The following is a 23,529-nucleotide window of genomic DNA, read 5'->3' on the forward strand; positions in this document are numbered from 1 at the left end:
AATGTGAAAAAGTTCTCAATTTCATTACTCATTAGGGAAATGCACACTAAATCCACAAAAAGATACTACCACACACCTCCAGAATGGCTAAGATGAGAAAGGCAAAAAACAACAGAGAAAGAAGAATCATTTTTGACTTGACATTATCCACTAAAGATGAACATATGAAAACTCCATGGCCCAGCTATCCTACTCCCAAGCATAAACTCAAGGGAAATGGGTACATGTTTACCAAAGATCTGATTAGGAATAGTAATAGCAACTTATTCATAACAGCCCAAAACTAGAAATTACTCAAATGTTTATCCACAGAATGAATAAATTATGGCACATTCAGTGAAATACTATATACCAGTAAGAATTAATGAACTATAACCATACGCAATAATCTCACAGACATACTGTAAGCAAAAGAAGCTAAGCAGGGACTTCCCTGGTGGTGCAGTGGTTAAGAATCCACTTGGCAATGCAGGGGACACAGGTTCGAGCCCTGGTCCGGGAAGATCCCACATGCAGCAGAGCAACTACGCCCGTGCGCCACAACTACTGAGCCTGTGCTCTACAGCCCACGAGCCACAACTGCTGAAGCCCACGCGCCTGGAGCCTGTGCTCTGCAACAAGAGAAACCACCGCGATGAGAAGCCTGCGCACCACCAAGTAGTCCCCGCTCGCCGCAACTAGAGAAAGCCCGTGCACAGCAACAGAGATCCAACGCAGCCAAAAATTAAATAAATAAATTTATTAAAAAATAAAAAGAAGCTAAGCACAAAAAGAGTACATGCTATAGGTTCTATTTATATAGAGCTCAAAAACAGACAAAACTAATCCATGGTGGCAGAAAATCAGGACAGCAGTTATCTTTGGGAGATGGGGGCTGGGAGGCAGTAACTGGAAAGGGAGTACAAGGGGGCTTATGGGATACTAATAATTTTCTATTTATTGATGGGTGCTGGTTATACAAGGCTGTCCTGTTCATGAAAATTCAGTAAGTTATACACATGAATCATGCACTCTTCTGAACATATTATTATACTTCAGTAAAAAAAATTTCTGTGAAGAGTATTCTGCCTTTAAGTGAAGAATGATTTAGGAGACAAGGCTAATCTCAAGGCATGAGGTTAGAAGGTTATTTAATAAAATATATTTATAGGCAACAAATATCTTAAGAACTAGAATATTAGTAGTAATTTAGAGAAACAGATGGTTCTGAAAGACATTCAGTAGATAGAAATGTTCAGAATTCCATAAATGTCTGGGTTGAGGGGAAAAAGTAGTATCAACAATGACTCTTAGAAAAGGGAACCCTCTTGCACTGTTGGTGGGAATGTAAATTGATACAGCCACTATGGAGAACAGTATGGAGGTTCCTTAAAAAACTAAAAATAGAGCTACCGTACGACCCAGCAATCCCGCTACTGGGCATATACCCTGAGAAAACCATAATTCAAAAAGACACATGCACCCCAGTGTTCACTGCAGCACTATTTACAATAGCCAGGTCATGGAAGCAACCTAAGTGTCCATCGATAGATGAATGGATAAACATATATACAATGGAATATTACTCAGCCATAAAAAGGAATGAAATTGGGTCATTTGTAGGGATGTGGATGGACCTAGAGACTGTCATACAGAGTGAAGTAAGTCAGAAAGAGAAAAACAAATATTAAAAGAAATATATTAACGCTTATACGTGGGATCTAGAAAAATGGTACAGATGAACCGGTCTGCAAGAAGAAATAGAGACATAGATGTAGAGACAAACGTATGGACACCAAGGGGGGAAAGTGGGGATGGGATGAATTGGGAGACTGGGATTGATATATACACACTAATATGTATAAAGTAGATAATTAAAAAACAAAACAACGGGACAATGACTCTCAGGCTTTTGGGAAACCAGTAGGAAAGTGGTGCCCTTAAGATATGGGACTCAGATGGAGGCATCCAGTTGGCAGATGCCTCAATTAAGAGCTCCAGATATTGGAGTCATTAACACATAGATGTTAATGATGCCCTGGGAGCATGATTTCATCTGGAGAGAAAAATGGAAAATGAGAAAAAAAGAAGTCTTGGTAAAGGGGAAACAACTAAAAATTTTAGAAGCTGCTTCTAGAGACAAGTGGTTCTCAAAGAGTAGTCTGAGGACTCCTAAGGATTCCCAAGACAATTTCTAGAGTTCCAGGAGATCAAAAATATTTCTATAATACTACATTATTTGCCTGGTTTACTCACTCTCTCTTGAGTATATAGTGGAGTTTTCCAGAAGTCACATGATATGTGATATCAGTAACGGATTGAATGCAGAAGCAGATATGAAAATCTAGAGGTCTTTCATTAAGCCAGTTAAGAGTTCACTTTAAGAAGTTAAAAAGATTTTCAGGGAGTTTCCTGGTGGTCTTGTGGTTAGGATTCGGCGCGTTCCTGCTGTGGCCCAGGTTTAATCCCTGGTTGGGGAACTGATCCCGCAAGCCTAGCGGTGTAGCCAAAAAAAACCCCAAAACTGTGCAAAAACATGTAAAACATTGCCCCCTCCTCCAATTTCTATTTTTGCTTTGCAAAGCATAGCTATTTTCCATAAAAGTATATGTTAGGTTTACTGCTGTCATTGTTAAATAAATTAATAAATATTTTAAAATGTTCTCAGAACCAATTTCTAATATGGAGACTACTGAAACAGATAATCCACAAAACAAAAGTTCTTTGGGGTCTATAAAAAGAGTGAAAGGTGTCCTGAGACCTAAAAGTTTGACAATTACTCACACAGATCAACTTCTTCTGAGTCTAGCTAAAATTGCTATTCACTTTAGACTGAAAATGCAGAAGGTAAATATATTAAATGAGCTCAGTCTAACTCCATGCTTCAATATTCCTTAAAACAGAAAAACCACAGAGGTACACAACAATCAGAACCTCAAGAGAAAGAGTAAGAGAAACAGCAATGTATTCTGTATGTAAAACTACGTTAAGAGACATTTACTCACCTTTTAAAAGAATTTCACATATAAAAGCCTCTTGTAGTAAAATCACGTTCGTTTTTTAAAGATGATAGTGTGAGCGAAGCCTTGGGAATCAACATTTAAGGGATAGACAGCATACAAGGAGCCTCTATGTAAGACCAAAGGGCTTCAACAGGAGAACAGAAAACCTGACAAATGATAGATGGAAGCCAAGGGGAAAGTGTTTCAAGAAGACAGAGGCTCTGGGATGTGTCACATGCTGCAGAAAGGTTATAGAAGAAGGAGACAAGTATGTCTCCTTTTATTCAGCAAAGAGGAGGTTATTGTGACCTTAAAGAACAGTTTTAGTGAAGACAAGGGTCAGAAGACTGAATAAATATGAGGGGAAAAAGTAGAATTTGGTTGTAAAGTGGGAATAAGCAGGGTGATGGCTCTAAATAATATGAGGAAAAGAGAAAATGTGCCAAGATGGATGTTAAAGCTGTAAAAGAGAAGGCAAAATAAATGAACAACACTGCAGAGGCGGGAGGAAATCAGGGGAATATAACCTTATGCAGCAGGAGGGAGGCCCCTTGTAAAGAAAAAGAGGGAAGTGAAAAAGTTTAGATGTGAATGAAAGACTAGTTTATAGGTGTGGTGGCAGGAAGCTGAAAAGAGTCTGTGGATAAAGGTGGCTTCCCTGGTGGCGCAGTGGTTGAGAGTCTGCCTGCCGATGCAGGGGACACGGGTTCGTGCCCCGGTCTGGGAAGATCCCACAGGCCGCGGAGCGGCTGGGCCCGTGAGCCGTGACCACTGCACCTGCGTGTCCGGAGCCTGTGCTCCGCAACGGGAGAGGCCACAACAGTGAGAGGCGGGGCTGGAAGGTTTGAGATTTAAGGAGAGGGTTTGAAAGAGCTACTATAAAGAAAAGGAGCAAACTAACTTAGGCTTTTCTGAACCTTTAAAATGTTCAACAATTAGCATGCATTACTGTAATGGGAACAGAAGTTTCTATTTTGAAAAATAAGCAGCCAATATATTTCCGAATGTATTTTATACAAAAATAATTAAAATGAAAAAAAATGTTGAGTGTGTTAAGAGTTAATCCCTTAGAATTTAGGAAAAGTTAGCCATTCATCCTTGAACAGTTAAGGCTTGTAATATTTTATTTACTGCTATTTTGTAGGAGGTATTAGATTTATTTATGAAGTCGCATGAAGTAATCATAGAGAAGTTTCCTACTTGTCCTTAGAAGCAACGTTTTAACAGACAATACTGTATAAAGATGGAACGGATTTCCTTAAAAAGTACTGATGTTCAAATTACTGGACAGCCATTTAAGGTACTTTTCAAGTATTAGTAAGTTTTCAGAGATAGTTCTTAAATATAGTAGTAAACATTTTAGGCTTGCAGGCTCTTGGCTGTCATAGTACTCAACTCATCTATTGTAGCTCAAAAGCAGCCACAGAAAATATGTAACCAACAGACATGGCTGTTCTCCAATAAAACTTTATTGCAAAAACTGGTGGCAGGCCCACAGCTATAATTTTCTAGCCCCTGGTTTAAGTTTTCAGCTATCTGATGAGGAAGTTGCTTACATCCTTAAACTCTTTAGTTTTGTCATCTATAAGTAGAGTAACAAAGCTACTGATTTAATGAGGTAATTATATGTTATATTAAAATGCCCAGCACACCCAACACATTCAACAGATGTGAGTTCCCCTTCTCTGTATTTGGTAGTGTGAGGCTACAGTGCTCACATTCCAGAAGATCACAGAAGTAGAGAAGAGAGAACATTCATGGTGTGGAAAGTAAATGCTTACTTGTTAAAGACAATGACTCAAAAATAATTTTGCTAATTTCTTACGAACAAATTCCAGGTCTCAATTATCATCTGATTTCAATTTCTTGAAAGATGAAATCCAACAATGTTTTAGAAATAATTTTCCTAGGTCTTTAAGGTTTAAGAATCTCACTTTTAATATTTTATGCAAAACAATAAACATAAATTTAGATTCTTTTAAATCTTGGTACTGAGGAACTTAAAAATTTACAAATGTAATAAAATTCCAAAGGACTGTGATGCTGTACAGTAAGTTCTAGGGAGAATAGCTTTCTTTGCTTTTGTTCTGCTACTATATGCCATTTTCTGCCTTATAGCTCAGTAAGATAGACACAAGTCAATTAGACAATTCTGAAACTATAGCTGGAAAGTGTTTGGAAGCCCAAGGAAGTCTACAAAGTGAATAATCAATAAATTGACTATATAAACAAAGATTTTTTGAAACTCACCATCTCTATTAGTTTCCCATTCTACATTTTCTTCTTCACTTTCTGGAGTTCTCTCCTTAGTGATTTTTATGTCTTCCTTTTCCCTATGTCTCCCTCTTGAAGATTCTTTCTAAAAAGTACATACATACATATGGGTTATTATATTTATAAAAACTACATGAGGTAGTTACCATAATACAGAATATTTCTAACTTCATCTTTGTTTCATTAAAGAATCAGTCTTGCAAATAATCACGCATCCAGTAAGTAGAGGAAGTAACAGGTTCTAGAGTATCACGATGAAAAGACTGTACTATTATCTATTTTACTAAAGAACGGCAACTCGGTAAATGTTTGAAGTAACTAAGATTTTAAAAGATACAACGAAAATTGAATAATAAGCATTTGGTAGTATACTACATACTCAGTTTCTACGTGAAAATTACAGGGGTAAAGTTTAAAACGGATAAAGTACAACTGGAGGAATTGTAAGTGACTATATTTTAAAATGACTTAAAAAGGTTACACCGTTCACAGTAGATTCTCAAATATAACTGCTGATCTAAGACTTGTCATATACTAACGTAAAAGCATTTACCTACAGCTAAAGATAAATCCAAACTCATCTAATAATTTTATAAATGCTTTAAAAGAGGAGATTCTCCCTATTTTGATGAAACCAAAATGGTAACTAAAATAGTTAGAAAAGTTACCTTTACATTTCAGCTAAAAACCAAAAAGTTTTACATTTTATTCCAGGTATAACAGTAGCCTATAGACAAAGCAGGACAACAGTGATTCAGCTCGTAAAATTTAATTACATATCCTGTTACATAAGATGAAGACTCTAAACCACATTTTACTAGGCGGTAAGAAAATAACCAGTGTCATGGAATTGTTATCTTTCCCCCACGTCTCACTTTTATTAACACTAAATCCTGACTATGAAAGACACTAACACACAAGGACATTAAGTGCTGAGAGTTCTTTCTGGGCATTACCAGACATAAAATTTGGCTGCTTAAAACACAAATTAATTTCTCTTTGTCTTCTTTTTAAAGAACTCTAGCATATAACTGCCCCTAAATTTTACTTATTTAGGTATGAAGTCATGTTGTAAGCATTACTGCTAAATGACATATATAGTTGCTGGTACGACAACAGAGGCTGACAAATATCATTAAAAGATTATATAATTGTACCAGCCAGGACAAAACGGTAAAAGGTCAAAAAAAGAGAAAGAAAAAAGAAATGCACTCCTATTTGTACATAAGACAAAGGAGAAAAAGGAACACAATCTATTTTTATTCTTAAAACACATTTTGTGGAATATCTATGAAGAGCTATTCTATATCCCAGGTAACTTTTGAATGTTCTGTAGATTACACCCACTATAAATATACGTTAGTATGTGCTATATCAAAAAATTTTCATAGAAAGTTCTCTCCAAATTACTGAATGATATGTTCTGGGTTCTTTTGTCTATAAGGTATCAGACTACATTTGTCTATATGTAGTTGTAATACCAACTACAAATGTAGTTGAAAAGGGTTTCAGAGCAGTAATTCTGGTACTGGAAAACAAAATAATCTGCAAGCTTGTAACAGAATATTTTTAACAGATTTAGAAACAGATATAATAATCTCAATAAATTCCATTAATAATTTATGTATTTCATAATATTTACCCTACATATTGAAATTATATAATTTTTGTATTACCTATTGTTTTCCAATATGACTCTAATACTGCCCCCAGAGATCACATATAACTTCTATTATTAAGTACTAGAGATTGAATGCAGGCTTCAATATGTGGTGGAATTTCAAGTTAGGAGATATGTTTTTCCCTAATACTTTGTCACTATCCCACCTCAAATCATAATAGAGGAAATTATTTTGATAACACCTAAGGCTTAGGTCATTTTTTAAAATGTTGTATTTCCTCATTTTTCCACTTCAATAGTGTATAACTTGTTTAGGCATGTTATTCCTTGTAAAATAAAATTATTTCCCTCTTTCTCTGATCATATTCAAATATAAAGGGTCTGGTATTACTTGTCCCATGTAGTACAGCATGGTCTGCTCTTTCACCTTCCTGTAATTTCTTGAATAGAATGGACTATCATCTTACTGCTCTTATATGCAAACATATTAATTAGAGGTACAACCATTTGATTATTACGTATTCTAAATTAATCATTCTGGAACATGTACATGTTGAAATACTTGTTAAAGAACCACAATATTTTAGCCAGTACCCATGGGATATTTTATGAATTCAGAATTATTTGGATTTCAAAATATATTAAGTAACAATGCCAGTAGGGTCTGGAGCAGCAACCTATAATCAAATATACTGATATTTCTGCAGCAAAACATATGAATTCACCAACTGGGTAAAGACTGTATAATAAGCTTCATATCAATTAAAATCAGGTTTTGCTGCCAAATAAGTCTATGCCTAACTTAGGAAAAATGTATGGTTTTAAATGTCTCTTACATTTCAGCAATGCAATAAATAATTGTGAACTTTACTTTCACTTTATTTCTACTTTATATTACATTCACATTTATTTCTTAAACATTATATGTATGGACAGATTATATTTATTATAAATTTTATTTTTAGCTAGTAAGGAGGCATTACCAAGAATACAATCTAAAAAGAAGTGTTGAGGCAAAAAGAATTGAAAACCAATATTAACTGGATTAGCAACCATAATAATAAAATGTTAGGGATCTTTGAAGTAATATAATTCAATTTCCTACCCCATGCTGAAATGTTTTTCCTAAATATTGTACAGTTATAGAAGTCCTCTAATAGAATAATTTCACGGAAAAAAAGATTTACTCCCAAGGTCTCCACTCATAGCTCTCCACTGTTGCATTCTTTGCTCCCATTTTCAGAAAGTTCTAAATATTAGAAAATTATTTCTTACACTGATCACAACTCTTTTATACCTCTCCAGAATTTCTGTTGATTGGAACTAGTTCTGACCTCTAGAATCGTGCAAAACAAATCTAATAATTCTTCCACATGATAGCTATTTAAATATTTCAACACTGTCACTAAATCTCTTCAATATCTTCTTATATCAGGCCAAAGATACTCTACACACTGATCATACATGAATATTTCACAATTTTCATACCCCTCACTACTCTGTCATCTTCTCTGGGCACACTAATTTGCCAATGTTGCTTCAATAAAATGTGATAACTGAAATTAACCTAGTCCTGCCAGAGCAGCATAGAGCATATAGCTTCCACCTCTCCTAGTATAGAACTGAAATTATTCTTGCATTAATGAACTTGTTTTGTGGGGGGGTGGGGAGTTTGGGGTAGAATTTAAATAAGAAACTATAATCTTATAAGCTATATAAATTTAAATTACAATCTCACATAAAATGAAGTCTAGAAATAGGGTAAACTTCAGGGCTGGGTGATGATGTAGTAACACAGTGAAATCACTGGAGACCAAATTTTCCTGTTGTTTTTTTCCTTTCTTACAGCTCTGCTATTCCTACTGTTGACTTCACATTAAGGCATATTTCTTTTACTACGATGACAAGCAATCTAGGTTCACCCAGTGTGTGCCTCTCTCCAATCACAAAATAAGAATTGTTTCTTTCAGTCTGAGTAGGCCAACTTCAGTCACATGGCCACATCTGAATCAATAACTGATAGCAAGATAATAGCCACAGGCTAAATGAATTAGGCCTGGTTCCTGAATCAACAGAATTAGCAAGGAGAATGGGATTATTATGACTAGACTAGACTAATGAGGGTCTAGCAGTGAATCTGGGGTCAACTCCCCAAACCAAAATGCAGCTTCAAAATGAAAACAACTGAACGGATTGTGGGGGGTTCAAAGTAACATACTATACCTTTGGTACTACACTTCACCTCCTCAGAGTACAATGCCACACTTCTGACAACTGCAATAGGCCATAAAAAAAGACACTTTCCGACCTAGTAAACGTTTTCTTTGTTCACCTTTACTGTTGCATTTTGGACCTTCCTTCTAAGGTCATTTTCCATCGTCCTGATGTATATCCTTTTAGACATTCTCTGAGTAATGAAGGTCTCCTGGTAGTCAACACTCTCAATTTTACCAGAAAGCTTCTTTATTATATCCTCATTCTTGAAAAGCAGTTTTGCTGGGCTCATAACTATGGGTTCATACATTCACTTCAGCTTTGAAAATATCATTCCACTGTATTTTGGCTTCCATTATTGTTACTGATGGTATCAGTCTATTGTTCCTTTGTAGAAAGATCTGACTTTTATCTCTGGGTTTTCCAATATTCTCTCTATGCCTCTCATGTTTTGCAGTTATGATATAATATCTACTTGATATGTATTGTGCTTTCTGCAGGCTTATATCTCATCAATAATGGAAAATTCTCAGCCATTATTTCTTTCAATATTGCCTTTCCCATTTTCTATTTTTTTCCTGGGATTCCAATTAGATGTACATTAGGTTTTCTAAGTTTTTCCTCCACATTTGTGAACCTCTTCAATATTTTCTATAACGTTGTTTTTATGTGCTGCATTCTGGATAAACTCTTCAACTCCATCTTCCAAGTTACCAGTACTCTCTTCACAGATGGGCCCAAGGCTTAGTGTCTGACTAGCTCTAATACCTGTAAAAGTCTTAAAGTCACTACCAGCTTTCACACTTGCTGCTCAATCCTTGGTTTCAATTCTGTCCTTGTTTTGCTGCTGTTTACATTCTTGAGAAAGCATGTCAAACCCTTCTCTCAGCAGCTCGAGTTAAAGTTAATGTTAATCCAAAGTTTTCTTCTGTCATTTACTATCACATATTATATCAAAGCTATTAACAATTCAAAAAGCTATTATTAATTTTTAAAAGATTATGGTTCTCACCTTAATGTTTTCAAAACTTTTCAACTGGACACTTCTGATCAAGGCTAAAAACTTTTAAATAATGAACAATGCTTATTGAGGTTTTTTGGCCTGAATATTAGCCCAACAACTTAGCTCAGTATATAGCTTTTACGACAGATATAACTGACATTTTGAAATTTTTAAATGATTCACAGATGTGCAATTTCAGATCCTTTCAACACTACAGAAACACAGACGGTAAAGAAACTTAGATCTACACTAAGGAAACTGTAGTTTATTTTGTTTATACTATACTGAAGAAAAATCCCCTAATAGGGTTATCAGAGATTTTCTTTTATGAAGTGGTCACAAAAATTATACTAGCTCATCTCCGAATAAGCAGAGTCACAAAAAAACAAATAAGATTATAAACTTCAAAAAACTGTCAACAGATAACAAAAATCTGGTCATCTCCAAGCACCATATTTTAAAAATTACAATGAAGAGAGAACAATTATTAATATTTCTGTATCTATGTACCGACTAATACAGCAATGAAGAGCACAGCTACAGGAGATGGGGAGTGAACTAGACAGAAGCATACTACTACCAAGATACTTTAAAAGACATTCTCAAACCAAGATAGATCAAGTAGACAAAGATATGAAAACTACAGGAGATCAAAACAACAGATGTTTCAGATATACTTTAGAACCTGAAAGCCAAAAAATAGAAAATATACCTTCTTTTTAAGCATATACAGAAAATTCAGAAAAACTGACCATATCTTAGGCCACAAAGAAAATCTCATCAAATCTGAGAAAAAGAAATACAAAAAGCAATAATATAGAAGTTATTTTTTAAAAAATGAAAAGAATACACATATAAAACAAACAAAAGGCTCTTCAATCTGAAAAATTTTAAACATGCCATTAAGCAATTATTGGACCACAGGTGAAATACAAACCTAAAGATGAGAATTCCTTAAAAATAATGACAATGAAAGCATGATATATGAGATCCATGGAATTCAGCTAAAGCAGTTATCAGAAAAATGCTTATAGCATTAAATACGTGTGTGCATATGAAAATAAGTAAATAAATATGCCACCAATTCAAAAAAGAAAAGGAATACAATAAACCAAGGAGGGAATTAATAAAGAGAAATAAATGTGTTGAAAAGAGAAAGAACTAATATATAAATCCAAAAGCTGATGCAAATAAACCACTGACTAAACTAATGAAGAAAAAAGGGAAAACGCCCAAGTATTCAAAATCCTATATGACAATGTGAAAGTAGCCATTAGAACAGAGAAAACAGAAAAACGTGATTTCTTTGCACAACTCTATGCAAACTAGTTTAAAAACCTAGACAAAGTACATAATACTCTAGAAAAAAATTAACAAAACTGACTTAAAGTCAAAAGTCTATTAATTTCCACTGGAAAAATAAATTACTTACAGAACTTCTTCATAAAATAGTACCAGACTCAGGTGGTTTCACATGGGAATTCTACCAAACCTTTCAAGAGCAGAAAATCCTGATACCACTTAAGATATTCCAGAGCAAAGAATTAGGAATATTTTGTTATTATAAGGTACTTGGACTACCTGTGAAGTGCTATAGTATTATTTGAAAGTAGACTTGAATTAATCGTAAATGTAATTGCAAACTCCAGGGCAACCACTAAAAAAAGTAAAAATAACAAGTATAATTGATATGTTAAGAAAGGAGAGAACATGTAATAGTATAAAATGCTCAATTCAAACCATAAAAGGCACAAAAACAGTGGAAGACAAAAAATAGGAACAAAGAACAATGGTATAACAAATAGAAAACAGTAACAATTACAGTAGATATTAATACAACTGTATCAATAATTACTTTAAACATCAATAGACTAAACACACCAATTAAAACACAGATTGTCAGAGTGGATCAAAAAACAAGACCCAGCTAGCTATACGATGTCTATGAGAAACCAACTATAAAAATAAAGACACATATAAATTAAAAGGAAGGGGATGGAGAAAGATATACTATGCTAAAGAGAGTGGGAGTAGATATGTTAATTTCAGACAGGCAGACTTCAGAATAAGGAAAGTTAGCAAGGACAAAAGGGCATTACATAATGATAAAGGGGACAATTCTTCAAAAAGACATAACAATCCTTAGTATATATGCACCTAACAACAGTGTCAAAATATATGAAGTAAAAACTGATATTACTGCAAGGAGATATACCTGATCCACTAATACATTTGGAGACTTTAACACCCCTCTATCAGAAATGTACAGATCCATGAGGGAGAAAATTAGCAAGAACACAGTTGAAATCAAAAGCACCTTCAATCTACTGGATATAACTCACATCGATAGACTACTTCACCTGATGAAGGTAGAAAACACATTCTTCTCAAGCTCACATGGAACATTCTGGACCATTTTATGGACCATAAAACACACTTTTAAAAGAACAAAAATCATATAATGTCTAATCTCAGATCACAATGGAATTAAACTGGAAATTAATAATGGAAAGATAGCTGGATAATCCCAAAATATATGGAGATTAATCAACACACTTCTACTTAACACATGGGTCAAAGAAGAAATCTCAAGAGAAATTTTAAAATATTTCAAACTAAATGAAAATAAAATACAATTTATCAAAATTTGTGGGATGCAGTGAAAGCAGTGTTTAGAGAAAAATTTACAGCACTGAATTCATATAGTAGAAATGAAGAAAGCTCTAAAATCAATAATCTAAGTTTCCACCTTAGAAAACTTGAAAAAGAAGAGCAACTGAAATCTAAAGTAAGCTGAAGAAAAATAAAGAAAATTAGAGCAGAAATCAATGAAACTGAAAACAGGAAATCAACAGAGAAAAACCAACAAAACCAAAAGCCAGGTCTTTGAAAAGATCAAGCTTCTACGCAGGTTAACTAAGAAAAAAAGAGAGAAAACAAAAATTACCACTATCAGAAACAAAAGAAGAGACATCACTACAGATTCCAAGGACATTTAAAGGATAATAAAGGAATACTATGAATAATGCTATGCCCACAAATTTGATAACCTAGATGAAATGGACTAGTTACTTGAGAGACACAATCTGCCAAAACTCACACATCAAGAATAGACAATCTGAACAGACTTGTATCTACTAAAGAAATTGAATCAATAATTAATAACCTTTCAAAATATAAAGCACCAGGTCCACATGCGTTCATGTGTGAATTCTATCAAACATTTAAGAAAGAACTTATACCAATTCTCTATAGTCTTTTCCAGAAGACAGAAGCAGAGGGAATATTTACAGAATTATTCTGAGGCCAGCATTAATACCTAAATATCTAATACCAAAACTAAATGAAGACACTACAAGAAAAAAAAAAAGGACCAAGATCTCTCATGGGCATTGATGCAAAACTCCCGAACACATTAGCAAAATATAAGCAAATGAAATCCAACAATATATAAAAATAATTATACACCACAACCAAGTGGGATTTATACCAGATATGCAAGGGTGGTTCAACATTCAAAAGTCAATTCAGGTAATTCATCACATCAACAGACTAAAAAAGAAAAAAAAGACACGATCATATCGATAGACAAAGAAAAAGTATTTGACAAAATCCAACACTCATTCATGATAAAAACTCTTAACAAACTAGAAACAGAGGAGAACTTCCTCAACTTGATAAAGAACATCTATATAAAACCTACAGTTAATATCATAATTAATGGTGAGAAACTTTCTTGCTAACCTCAGGAACAAAACAAGGACGTCCCCTCTCACCATTCCTTTTCACCATCATAATGGAAGTCCTAGCTAATGCAATAAAACAAGAAAAGGACATAAAAAGTATACAGGTTGAGAAGGAAGAAATAAGTGTCTGTTTAGAGATGACATGATTGTCTATGTAGAAATTCTGAAAGAATCAACAAATCTGTAGGTTGCTTTGGGTAGCATGGATATTTTAACAATCCTAATTCTTTCAATCCATGAGTACGGTATATCTTTCCATTTATTTGTGTCATCTTCAATCCCTTTCATCAGTGTCTTACAGTTTTCAGGGTACAGGTCTTTCACCTCCCTGGCTAAATTTATTTCTATGTATTTTATTCTTTGTGAGGCTGCTGTAAATAGATTTTTCTTTCTGATAGATCATTATTAGTGTATAGAAATGGCACAGATTTCTGTATATTAATCTCACAGCCTGCAACTTTACTGAATTCATTTATTAGTCTAAAAGTTTTTCTGGTGGAGTCTTTAGGGTTTTCTATATATAGTATCATGTCACCTGCAAATAGTCGTGTATATGTATTTTAAAGTAGCGGGATAATCCAATAATTTAGTTTTTAGGTTACCTATAGGGAAAAAAATAGAGTGATCAAGAGATAAAAGGTAGACTTTCCTGAATGTAACCTGTTCTGTAGATTTAACTTTGAAACATAAGATACCTCATTAGCCCAGTAGGCATCAGTCTCATAACTTTGAAACCATGAAAATGTTTTATATACTTAGAAAACAAAATTATATTTTTAAAAAATCCCTAAAACTAAAATCAAAATGAATCAACCCAACTTCATCAATTTTGTAGTTTAACCACACAGACAACTGTTCAAGTGACTTAAAATACAATAATTTGCACTTTGCTGTACAGCAGAAACTAACACAACACTGAAAATCAACTACACGCCAATAAAAATTAATTTTTAAAAAATACAATAATTTGACTATCTCTTCCTAAGAAACATATATCACAGATATTTCCCTCACGGGATATATCCTAAGAACTACCAAGACATCTTAAACTGTTCGAAGTAATCATATTATTAGTAATACGATTGTTAATTATTATTCTGGAACTATTAAATGTAAGATAATGCAAATGAATGTCAACAGGGACTAAAATTTTCAGCATAAGAGAAAAGTGATACAGCTATAAAATCAAAGAATTAGGTAAAAGTCTTGCAATTCTAAATTTGAACTATTTGAACTCATGTTTGCGTGCATGTTTTTAAAGAGAAGATACATATGTATTTCCTAGGTGAAATACAATGAAAAGCCCTAAAAATAACTAAACTAGTGGTTTCCAAGTAGTAGTCCTGAAATACCATCTCCCAATAAAAGAACCAGCGCTGTACGTAGGGGAAAAGGGCTGACTCCAAGTAGAGGATAGATATAAAATATATACAATGAGCTGGGAACATCTTAACAGAAACAAAGAAACTATCAAGGACTACTGAAGCTGTGTCAATACAGGCAGGATATAATTGGACTTCATCAAAATTAAAGGATATCTTTAAAGACACCACAGGGACTTCCCTGGCAGTCCAGTGGTTAAGACTCCGTGCTTCCACTGCAGGGGGCATGGGTTCGATCCCTGGTCAGGGAACTAAGATCCCGCATGCTGCACGGTGCAGAAAAAAAAAAAAAAAAAAAAAGACTCCACAAAGAAAATGAAAAGGCAAGTGACATACTGGGAAAATATATTTGCAATACACATATCCTGCAAATGACTGGTGGTATTCACAACATATAAGAGCCACAAATCTGTAATAAGACAAACAGCCCAACTTATAAGCAAAAGACATAAACAGACACTTCACAAAAAAATTATAAAAGGCCAATAAACACATGAAAAGATGCTCAACATCACTAATCATCAAGAAATGAAAATTAAGGGACCTCCCTGGAAGCTCAGTGGTTAAGAATCTGCGCAGGAAGATCCCACATGCCATGGAACAACTAAGCCCGTGAGCCACAACTACTGAGCCTGCGCTCTAGAGCCCGTAAGCCACAACTACTGAGCCTGCACGCCACAACTACTGAAGCCCTCGCGCCTAGAGCCCGTGCTCAGCAACAAGAGAAGCCACCGCAATGAGAAGCCTGCACACCGCAACGAACAGTAGCCCCTGCTCGCCGCAACTAGAGAAAGCCTGCACGCAGCAACGAAGACCCAACGCAGCCAAAAATAAATTAATTAAAAAAAAAAAGGAAATGCAAATTAAAACCACTATATACCCAGCAGAGCAATGCCAAGTGTTGGCAAGAATGTAGAGCAACTGAAACTCTCATACACTGTGGGTTGAGGATGTAAAATGGAATAACCACTAGGGAAAACTACTTGGCAGTTTCTTATAAAGCCAAGACACATAACATACACATAACATATGACTCAGCAGTTCCACCTCTAGGTATTTACCTACAGAAAACTATGTCCACACAAAGACTTGTACACAAATGTTCATAGCAGCTTTATTCATAATAGCCATAATACCAGAAAACAACTCTAATGTCCATCAACTGGGGAATGGATAAACAAATTTTGACATATCCATATAATAAAACAGTAACCCACAATAAAAGGAACAAACTGTTGACACATACTACAACATGGCTGCATTTCAAAAGTATTGTGCTAAAAGAACCGAGACCCAAGAATATATAATATCTGATTCCATTATAATGACAGATCAGAGGTTGTCAGGAGCCTGGTTTGAGAGAGGACTGACTCTAAAAAGACATGAAGATATGTTCTGGGTGATGGAAATGTTATGTATCTTCATTGTGGTGGTGGTTATACAGGTGTGTACATTTGTCAAGATTCAAACGGTACACCTAAAATGAACACATTTTATAAAGTAAACTTTTAAACAGAGCTCAGGATCTAATATAAAGACCTCCAACAAGCTAAGGAAGGGACATTTGAGGGAAAAGAAAAAAAAAAAGAAAAATAGTGGTACTGGATTAGAGTTAAGAGACATCAGTAAGAACTCATGTTTAGCTCAATACAGATAAAGACGGTTGCCTGTAATATTTATAGATATATGCATATACACCAATTAGTATACACTCATATATTTCATTGCTCTGTCAGCTGAGAGGGCCTAAAAAAAAACAGCACCCCAGTAGGAACAAGCACACCTAGTACCAGATTTCAGCTCTCGCTCTCTCTCTCTCTCTCTCTCCCCCCCCCTCCCCTAGCCATCAGAGAAAATGTCCATGCTACCCATACAAAGAGGTCCACATAGAAACTGAGGCCTCCAGCTGACTTCCAGCATCAACAACCAGACATGAGAGTGAAAAAATCTTCAAATGATTCCTGCCTCCAGCATCCTAATACTTTAGCTGAGGTTCCAGACATAAAGGAAGAGATAAGCCATGCCTACTGTGCCCTTTCTGATTTCCTGACAGAATCCATGAACAAAATAAATGGTTGTTATACGCCAAGGTTTGGCAACTGGAACTCCTTTTAATACTATCAAAAAATATTATGTATTTGCAGATCATACAAGGCTAAAGACATTTTTATATAAAATGAACATTTTAATCTAAATTTAAAAATCACAGTAATCAATCATGTACTATATATACATTATCAAATTCCTACCAGGTGGTATATATTGTATCTCCACTTACACCCTTCCCCTTCTCTTCTAAACCTTTTCCTTTGAAATGGGTAAACAACACTCCTGTGTTCTACTTAATCCTATACTCATTCTCAAATTTTTAATTTGGTGACTCTCTACTCTTGCTGTTTTACATTTACTGTGTTTTATTCTTTCCAAAGAATTTTCACATGTACGTCCTCACTTGGTTCTCACTATAACTTGTGACATATTGGTGCAAGAGACTTACTCAGGATGGTTATAAAACTGTTAATAAGGCCTTTTAAGTTAAAGCCCTCCATTGCATGAGTCAGCTTTTTATAACACATATAGTCCTATCTCCTTCCTTATCAGTGAAACTTTTTCCTCATCTAGCCAGAAATATCAAGATGTAGAAAAAGAACAAGGGAATTTTTTTAGGTGGTGGGGGGAGGGAAATGAGGGACAGGAATAGAACTGGGTAGGGGACTACAAAGCAAAGCTAATAATTATGTATACATTCTGGGAGGTACAGTTCCCAGAGACAGAAAGCTTCATGCTAGAAATTAGTTCTCAATTCAGAAAACCAGAGAACCAAGCACTAAGGGTAGGTCAAAATCAACTGTAGTGTGCAAAGTCAAAATCAACTGTAGTGTGCAAAGTCAACATCAATGGTAGCCTATAAAATATCTGAAAGAGGCTGGAAGTTGGATAATCAACTTACGATTCAGCTAAAGACTGAGATCTGAAAAAGTAATTTGCATAGTAGTCATTTTAAATAGATCCAGAGTGGAGGTGAGGATAAATATCAAGTCTAAATAGACTGTCTGAAGATAAGTCATCAGGTTGAGGTGGGGTAGGAAATGATAAAAATGACCTTTGAAAAAATACCGGACAAGGAAAAGGGAACATCATTCTGAAGTCTCAAAAGAAAAACTTCTGAAAATGACTTATTATTGGAACCAGAGAAGGTCATTAAAATGATTAAGAAAAAATATTTTAAATATATTACACAGATCAGTTGAAACATTATTCCAATGGTTTTAATTTCATATATGAGAAAGCAGATTGACAAAAAAGATTAAGACGTTAAAAACAAAGATCATGAAAAATACCGGAGATGGATGGTGATAAAGACTGCATAACAATGTAAATATACTTAATGCCACAGAACTATACACTTAAAAATGTTTAAAATGGTAAATGTATAATGTATTTTATAACTTAAAAAAGAAAAACATGTTTTAAAAGATCAATTCATACAAATAAACTCAGACCATTGCCCATCTGCTCTAAGGTAAGATTTCAAGGTGAGCAAGGGATGCTCACAGTGCATCTCTAAATCCTAAACTATTAGATATCCTCCCACAATGATGAATTATTTTATACTTTCTTGAATGTGGCCACAAAGCTTCTCTTAAGAGACAGAGATTCCCTATAGCAAATGCATGCCCTAATCATCAACAAATGCTCGAATGTTCCTCCTGACTCTATATTCACAGGTCTAATTTTGCTTTCAAAGCTATTTTAATTGTGTGCTCGAATTATGTAAAATAACAAGTCTCTGTTATAGAAGAAGAAAACACAATTCAATGACTGCATTTGAAAAGTTCTATAGACTGGTGGAAAGTATCCAGTACCATAAAAATATGTTTATTATTTCATAACTGTTCTAAAATAGCATACTACTGTCTGTGCAAATACAGAAAACAGTGCCAAAAGTTAGTAGTCCGTGATGCTATGAGTCTAGTGCACAAAAGGGGCCTTTCCATCTCAGTTAATAGCATGGAAAGCCTGTAGTTAGGCTTAACACCTCCCCTCCACTCATTCTTTTGGTCATCAAATCCTACTGACACTACCTCAAATTAGCCTCTCACCATGTTAAATTCAGTTCCATTATGTTAAGCATGGTTCTGATCACCTAGACCAGCCAACATGTCCAAAATATTGCCAATGCAACATATGACGAACACAAAAAATTATTAACAAGATATTTGACTTTCTTTTTTTCATACTAAGTCCTTGAAATTCAGTATGTATTTTATACTTACAGCACATCTCAATTCAGACTAGCTACACTTCAAGTGCTCAACAGCCCCACTGGACAGCGCAGACCTGAGACCATCAGGAGTTCTCAACAATGGCTGCACATCAGAATCACTTTTCATTTATTCAGTAAGTGAACTTACTAGTTCCAGGGTCTGGAGATGAATTGGTAAACAAGATAGATCTCTTCAGCCCTCATCTCACATACACATGCTGTTAATTCTTTCACTCTAGGTGCACAGCTTCACAGGTTCTCAAACACACAAGTCCTTTAAAACACCTTATTGTTATTGTGTTGGTTTTCTTCCTCTTCCTAGACTCTCACCCATTCCCTCCTTCATCCCATCTATCCTTCAATATCCAGTGCAAATGTCATTTTCCTCTGGTTCCCCAGGCAGTTACTTATTCCCTCCATTGTGAGCTCTGCTCTCCTCTCTCTGACATACTACCAGAGTCTATAGCATTACAGTTTACCTATTTATGAATTGGTCTCTCCACAAGTTCAGGGTTTATCAACCTCAGACACATTGGAGTTGAGGTCAATAGCAGAGAAACGGTGGAATTAGTTTGCAGAAAATCACACACATCCTATCTTAGCCATGCTATGTTATCTATGCGATACTTGCCCCTACATAAACTACATCTGATTTTCCCATAGAAATTCATTATGTGAAGATCAAGACTCACACATGTTACAATAGGGAATGTACCACAGAAATGATCAGCACCTGTTTTCGTGCCAGATATAGCACTCAAAATAATTAATACCTGCTATCCTAACTTATTAACAGTTTTCTCTAAGTTTGGATAGTGAATTCCCTAAAACCTGACTGCTCTTGAATCTTGAGACTTTATCCCTTAGGTGTGCATGAAGTTAAGTGCCTTTGAGGACTATCTCATCTAAGGAAAGCAAGAACCAGGCTTTAAATGTCTTAACAAAATACCAACTTTGCTGTCTACTAAAATGATATGCTGAACATATAAACCTTTACAATCAACAACTACTTACACTTAGATAATCTGTTAAAAACCTCAATCTCCGATGCCGATATTCATCTCCTATTAAGAGCCTAAAACCAATTTATATTTGAGAAAAAAGGCTAAGAGCTATTCTAATACCATTTATTAAGCTGTCACATTGGAAGAGTCAGTCATGATACTTGTTTTACATATATTTTCTTCACAGCAACACAATAATATAGCTATCACCTCCATTTTACAGATAAAGAAACTGACAGTAGCATTAAATAACAATTCCTAAAGTAATGTGTTCAGAATATGAATTCCAGATGTCTGCCCTTTACATTAAGTACAATCTACCTAGTGGTATGCTGGAGCCAGTTCACACTGACTCACAAGAGCTAACTGTTAAATTTTTAGGAACTGCACAAGCTGTAACTAAAACTTAAATCATAAAAACTAACAATTAAATAAGTAATATTAAAACCAACAGTACTAATTATTCAAAACTCACTTCCCAAATATTTTAGTACACTTTACTCTTGTGGTTAATTACATTTATTGTGTGTGTGTATTCCCACACTTCCCAACTCTGTATTCAGTGATACCATTTTAGTAGCTTGAAACTGACCATGATGGGAGTATTTACACCAAAGAAATTGGTAAATCCTACAAAGTATGGCTTTCTTTTTTTCTGAGTGGTTGTTAAACATATACCAGCAAACCATGGAGTCCATTCATTATTCTGAAATAAAAAGTTATTTCAAAATGCAATACACATGCTCAGCCCCTACCCAGAAATTCTAATTCAGTAGATTAAGGGTAAAGTACCTGCGTGTGTATTTTGAAAAAGACCATTTCTCCTCCAAAAGGATTTTGATACATACCGCCAGCTGAGAACTACCATTTGAGATTTTTAAAACGGTTTTATGTATCGTATCAGACATTAGAAAGCTACATACTTAAAACTGCATTACTTTAAGTCCCCAAAGATGTCTTTACAAACCATAATATAAAACTGTGACACAGCTTTTTTTCAAGGATCAAAATAGCCAAAAGAAAGCTTCTATATATCTAAAATTATCAAAGAGGTTGCTGCTTATACAATTCAGTAACTTTCGTAAAAAGGCTATAATGAGACGACTAGATATCCATATGCAAAAGAATGAGGTTGGACCCTTACCTCACACCATAAATAAAAATTAACTCAAAATGGATCAAAGATTTAAATGTAAGAGCTAAAGCTCTAAGATTCTTTGAAGAAAACATAGGCATAAATCTTTCTGACCTTGAATTAGACAACAGTTTCTTAAATGTGACACCAAAAGCACAACAAAAATATAGATAAATTGGATTTCATCAAATTAAAAACATTTTTTAAAGGACACCATCAAGAACATGAAAAGACAACCCACAGAATAGGAGAAAATTTTTACAAGTCATATATATAAGGGACTTGGATCCAAAATACATAAAGAATTCTTACAAATCAACAATAAAAAGACAACCCAATCTAAAAATGGACAAAGGATCTGAATAGACATTTCTCCAAAGAACATATACAAATGGCCAATAAGCACACAAGAAGATGTTCAACATCACTAGCAATCAGAGAAATGCAAGTCAAAACTACAATGAGATTACCGATAGGTATAATCAAAAAATTAGATAACAGCAAATTCTGGCAAAGATGTGGAGTACTGGAAATCTCACACACTGATGTAAAGAATTTAAAATGGTGCAGCTGCTTTGGAAAACATCCTAGCAGTTCCTCAAAAGGTTAAACATAGTTACCACATGACTGAGCAATCCCACTCCCAGATATAAACTCAAGAGAAATAAAAACATATGGCCACACAAAAACTTGTATACAAATGTTCATAGCAGCATTATTCATAAGAGCCAAAACATGGAAACAACCCCAACATTCATCGACTGATGAATGGATAAAAAGTATGTGATATCTCAATACAATGGAATATTATTTGGCAAAAACAAGAAGTGAAATACTGATACATCCCCTAATCTTTCACAAACCTTGAAAACGCTATGCTAAGTGAAAGAAACTAGTGACAAAAAAACTCACATATTGTATGACTCGATTTATATGAATATCCAGAATAGGCAAATTTACAGTGACAGTAACTGGAATAGTGTTTGCCCAGGGCTGGTGGTCAACTGAGGGGCTAGGGAAATGACCGCTAAAGGTTATGGGTATTCTTTCTGGGGTGATGAAATTGTTCTAAAATAGACTGTGGTGATGGATGCATGACTGAATATGTGTAAAGCTGCCCAAGTGTACACTTTAAATGGATGAACTGTATCTCAATAAATTCATTGCAAATGCACACACAAGAGCACGATAAATTTCTTTAAAAAAAAAATTAGATCTGGGAAATTTCCATTCCTGACAAACATCTATGTTTTCTTTTAATCAATAAACTACATCATAAATTGTGCTTCTCTTTTGGTTTTACCACTAAATTCTGTGATCATATGTGCTTTCTAGTTCAGTTTCTGTCACCACCATGCCTTGCCTTCACTGTTTTAATTTAAAAGTGTTGTACTGCAAGGCACTTCAACCCTTCTTGGAAGCAGGCAGGAAACGATGGCTGGCTGAATTCCGAAAACTTAAGAATACATTTAAATACTCATGATGTCCACCATGGCACAGAAACCCTATGAAGTTCAGCTTGAGCTCTGTCAACCAGATCCCTTCATTTTAACTACCACCAAGAACTAAAACGGTAAGAATTATGAGTTTTTCCAGAGGACTTTTTCCCTCTAAATTACATTATCCATATAGAACACTGTAATGCAATATTACACATTTACCATATATTTAGCACACAAGATAATATTTAAAATAGAACATAAATAATAAATCACTACTGAAATTTAACTTTGTTTGGGGAAATTCATTCCTACCCTAACAGGTGAGGATGACTCCTCTGTATTTCGTTTCTGGGACTCAGTGTCCACATCTTGGCGCTTGTTCTTCATTCTTTCTCTAAGATCCCCTGTAGGTCTTTCTGGTGACCTTTGAACCAAAAAACAAAAACAAAACAAAAAACAA

The 23,529-nt window shown here is 34.8% G+C and overlaps 1 protein-coding gene across 4 annotated transcripts in view; it reads right to left on the minus strand.

The window, feature by feature from the left end:
- Positions 1-23,529, minus strand: part of ZC3H13 (zinc finger CCCH-type containing 13) — a 93,458-nt gene that overhangs the window by 60,538 nt on the left and 9,391 nt on the right. For all 4 annotated transcript variants that reach the window (XM_029210075.1, XM_029210077.1, XM_029210076.1 and 1 more), the window contains exons 4-5: positions 23,382-23,493; positions 5,232-5,340 (exon numbers count right to left, since the gene is read on the minus strand). In XM_029210075.1, the coding sequence (XP_029065908.1) occupies positions 5,232-5,340; positions 23,382-23,493 (221 nt within the window). The remainder of the gene's footprint in view (positions 1-5,231; positions 5,341-23,381; positions 23,494-23,529) is intronic.

The sequence above is a fragment of the Monodon monoceros genome, unplaced genomic scaffold (assembly GCF_005190385.1).
Source record: "Monodon monoceros isolate NGI ecotype Baffin Bay Population unplaced genomic scaffold, NGI_Narwhal_1 Super_Scaffold_8, whole genome shotgun sequence".
NCBI classification, from domain to species: domain Eukaryota; kingdom Metazoa; phylum Chordata; class Mammalia; order Artiodactyla; family Monodontidae; genus Monodon; species Monodon monoceros.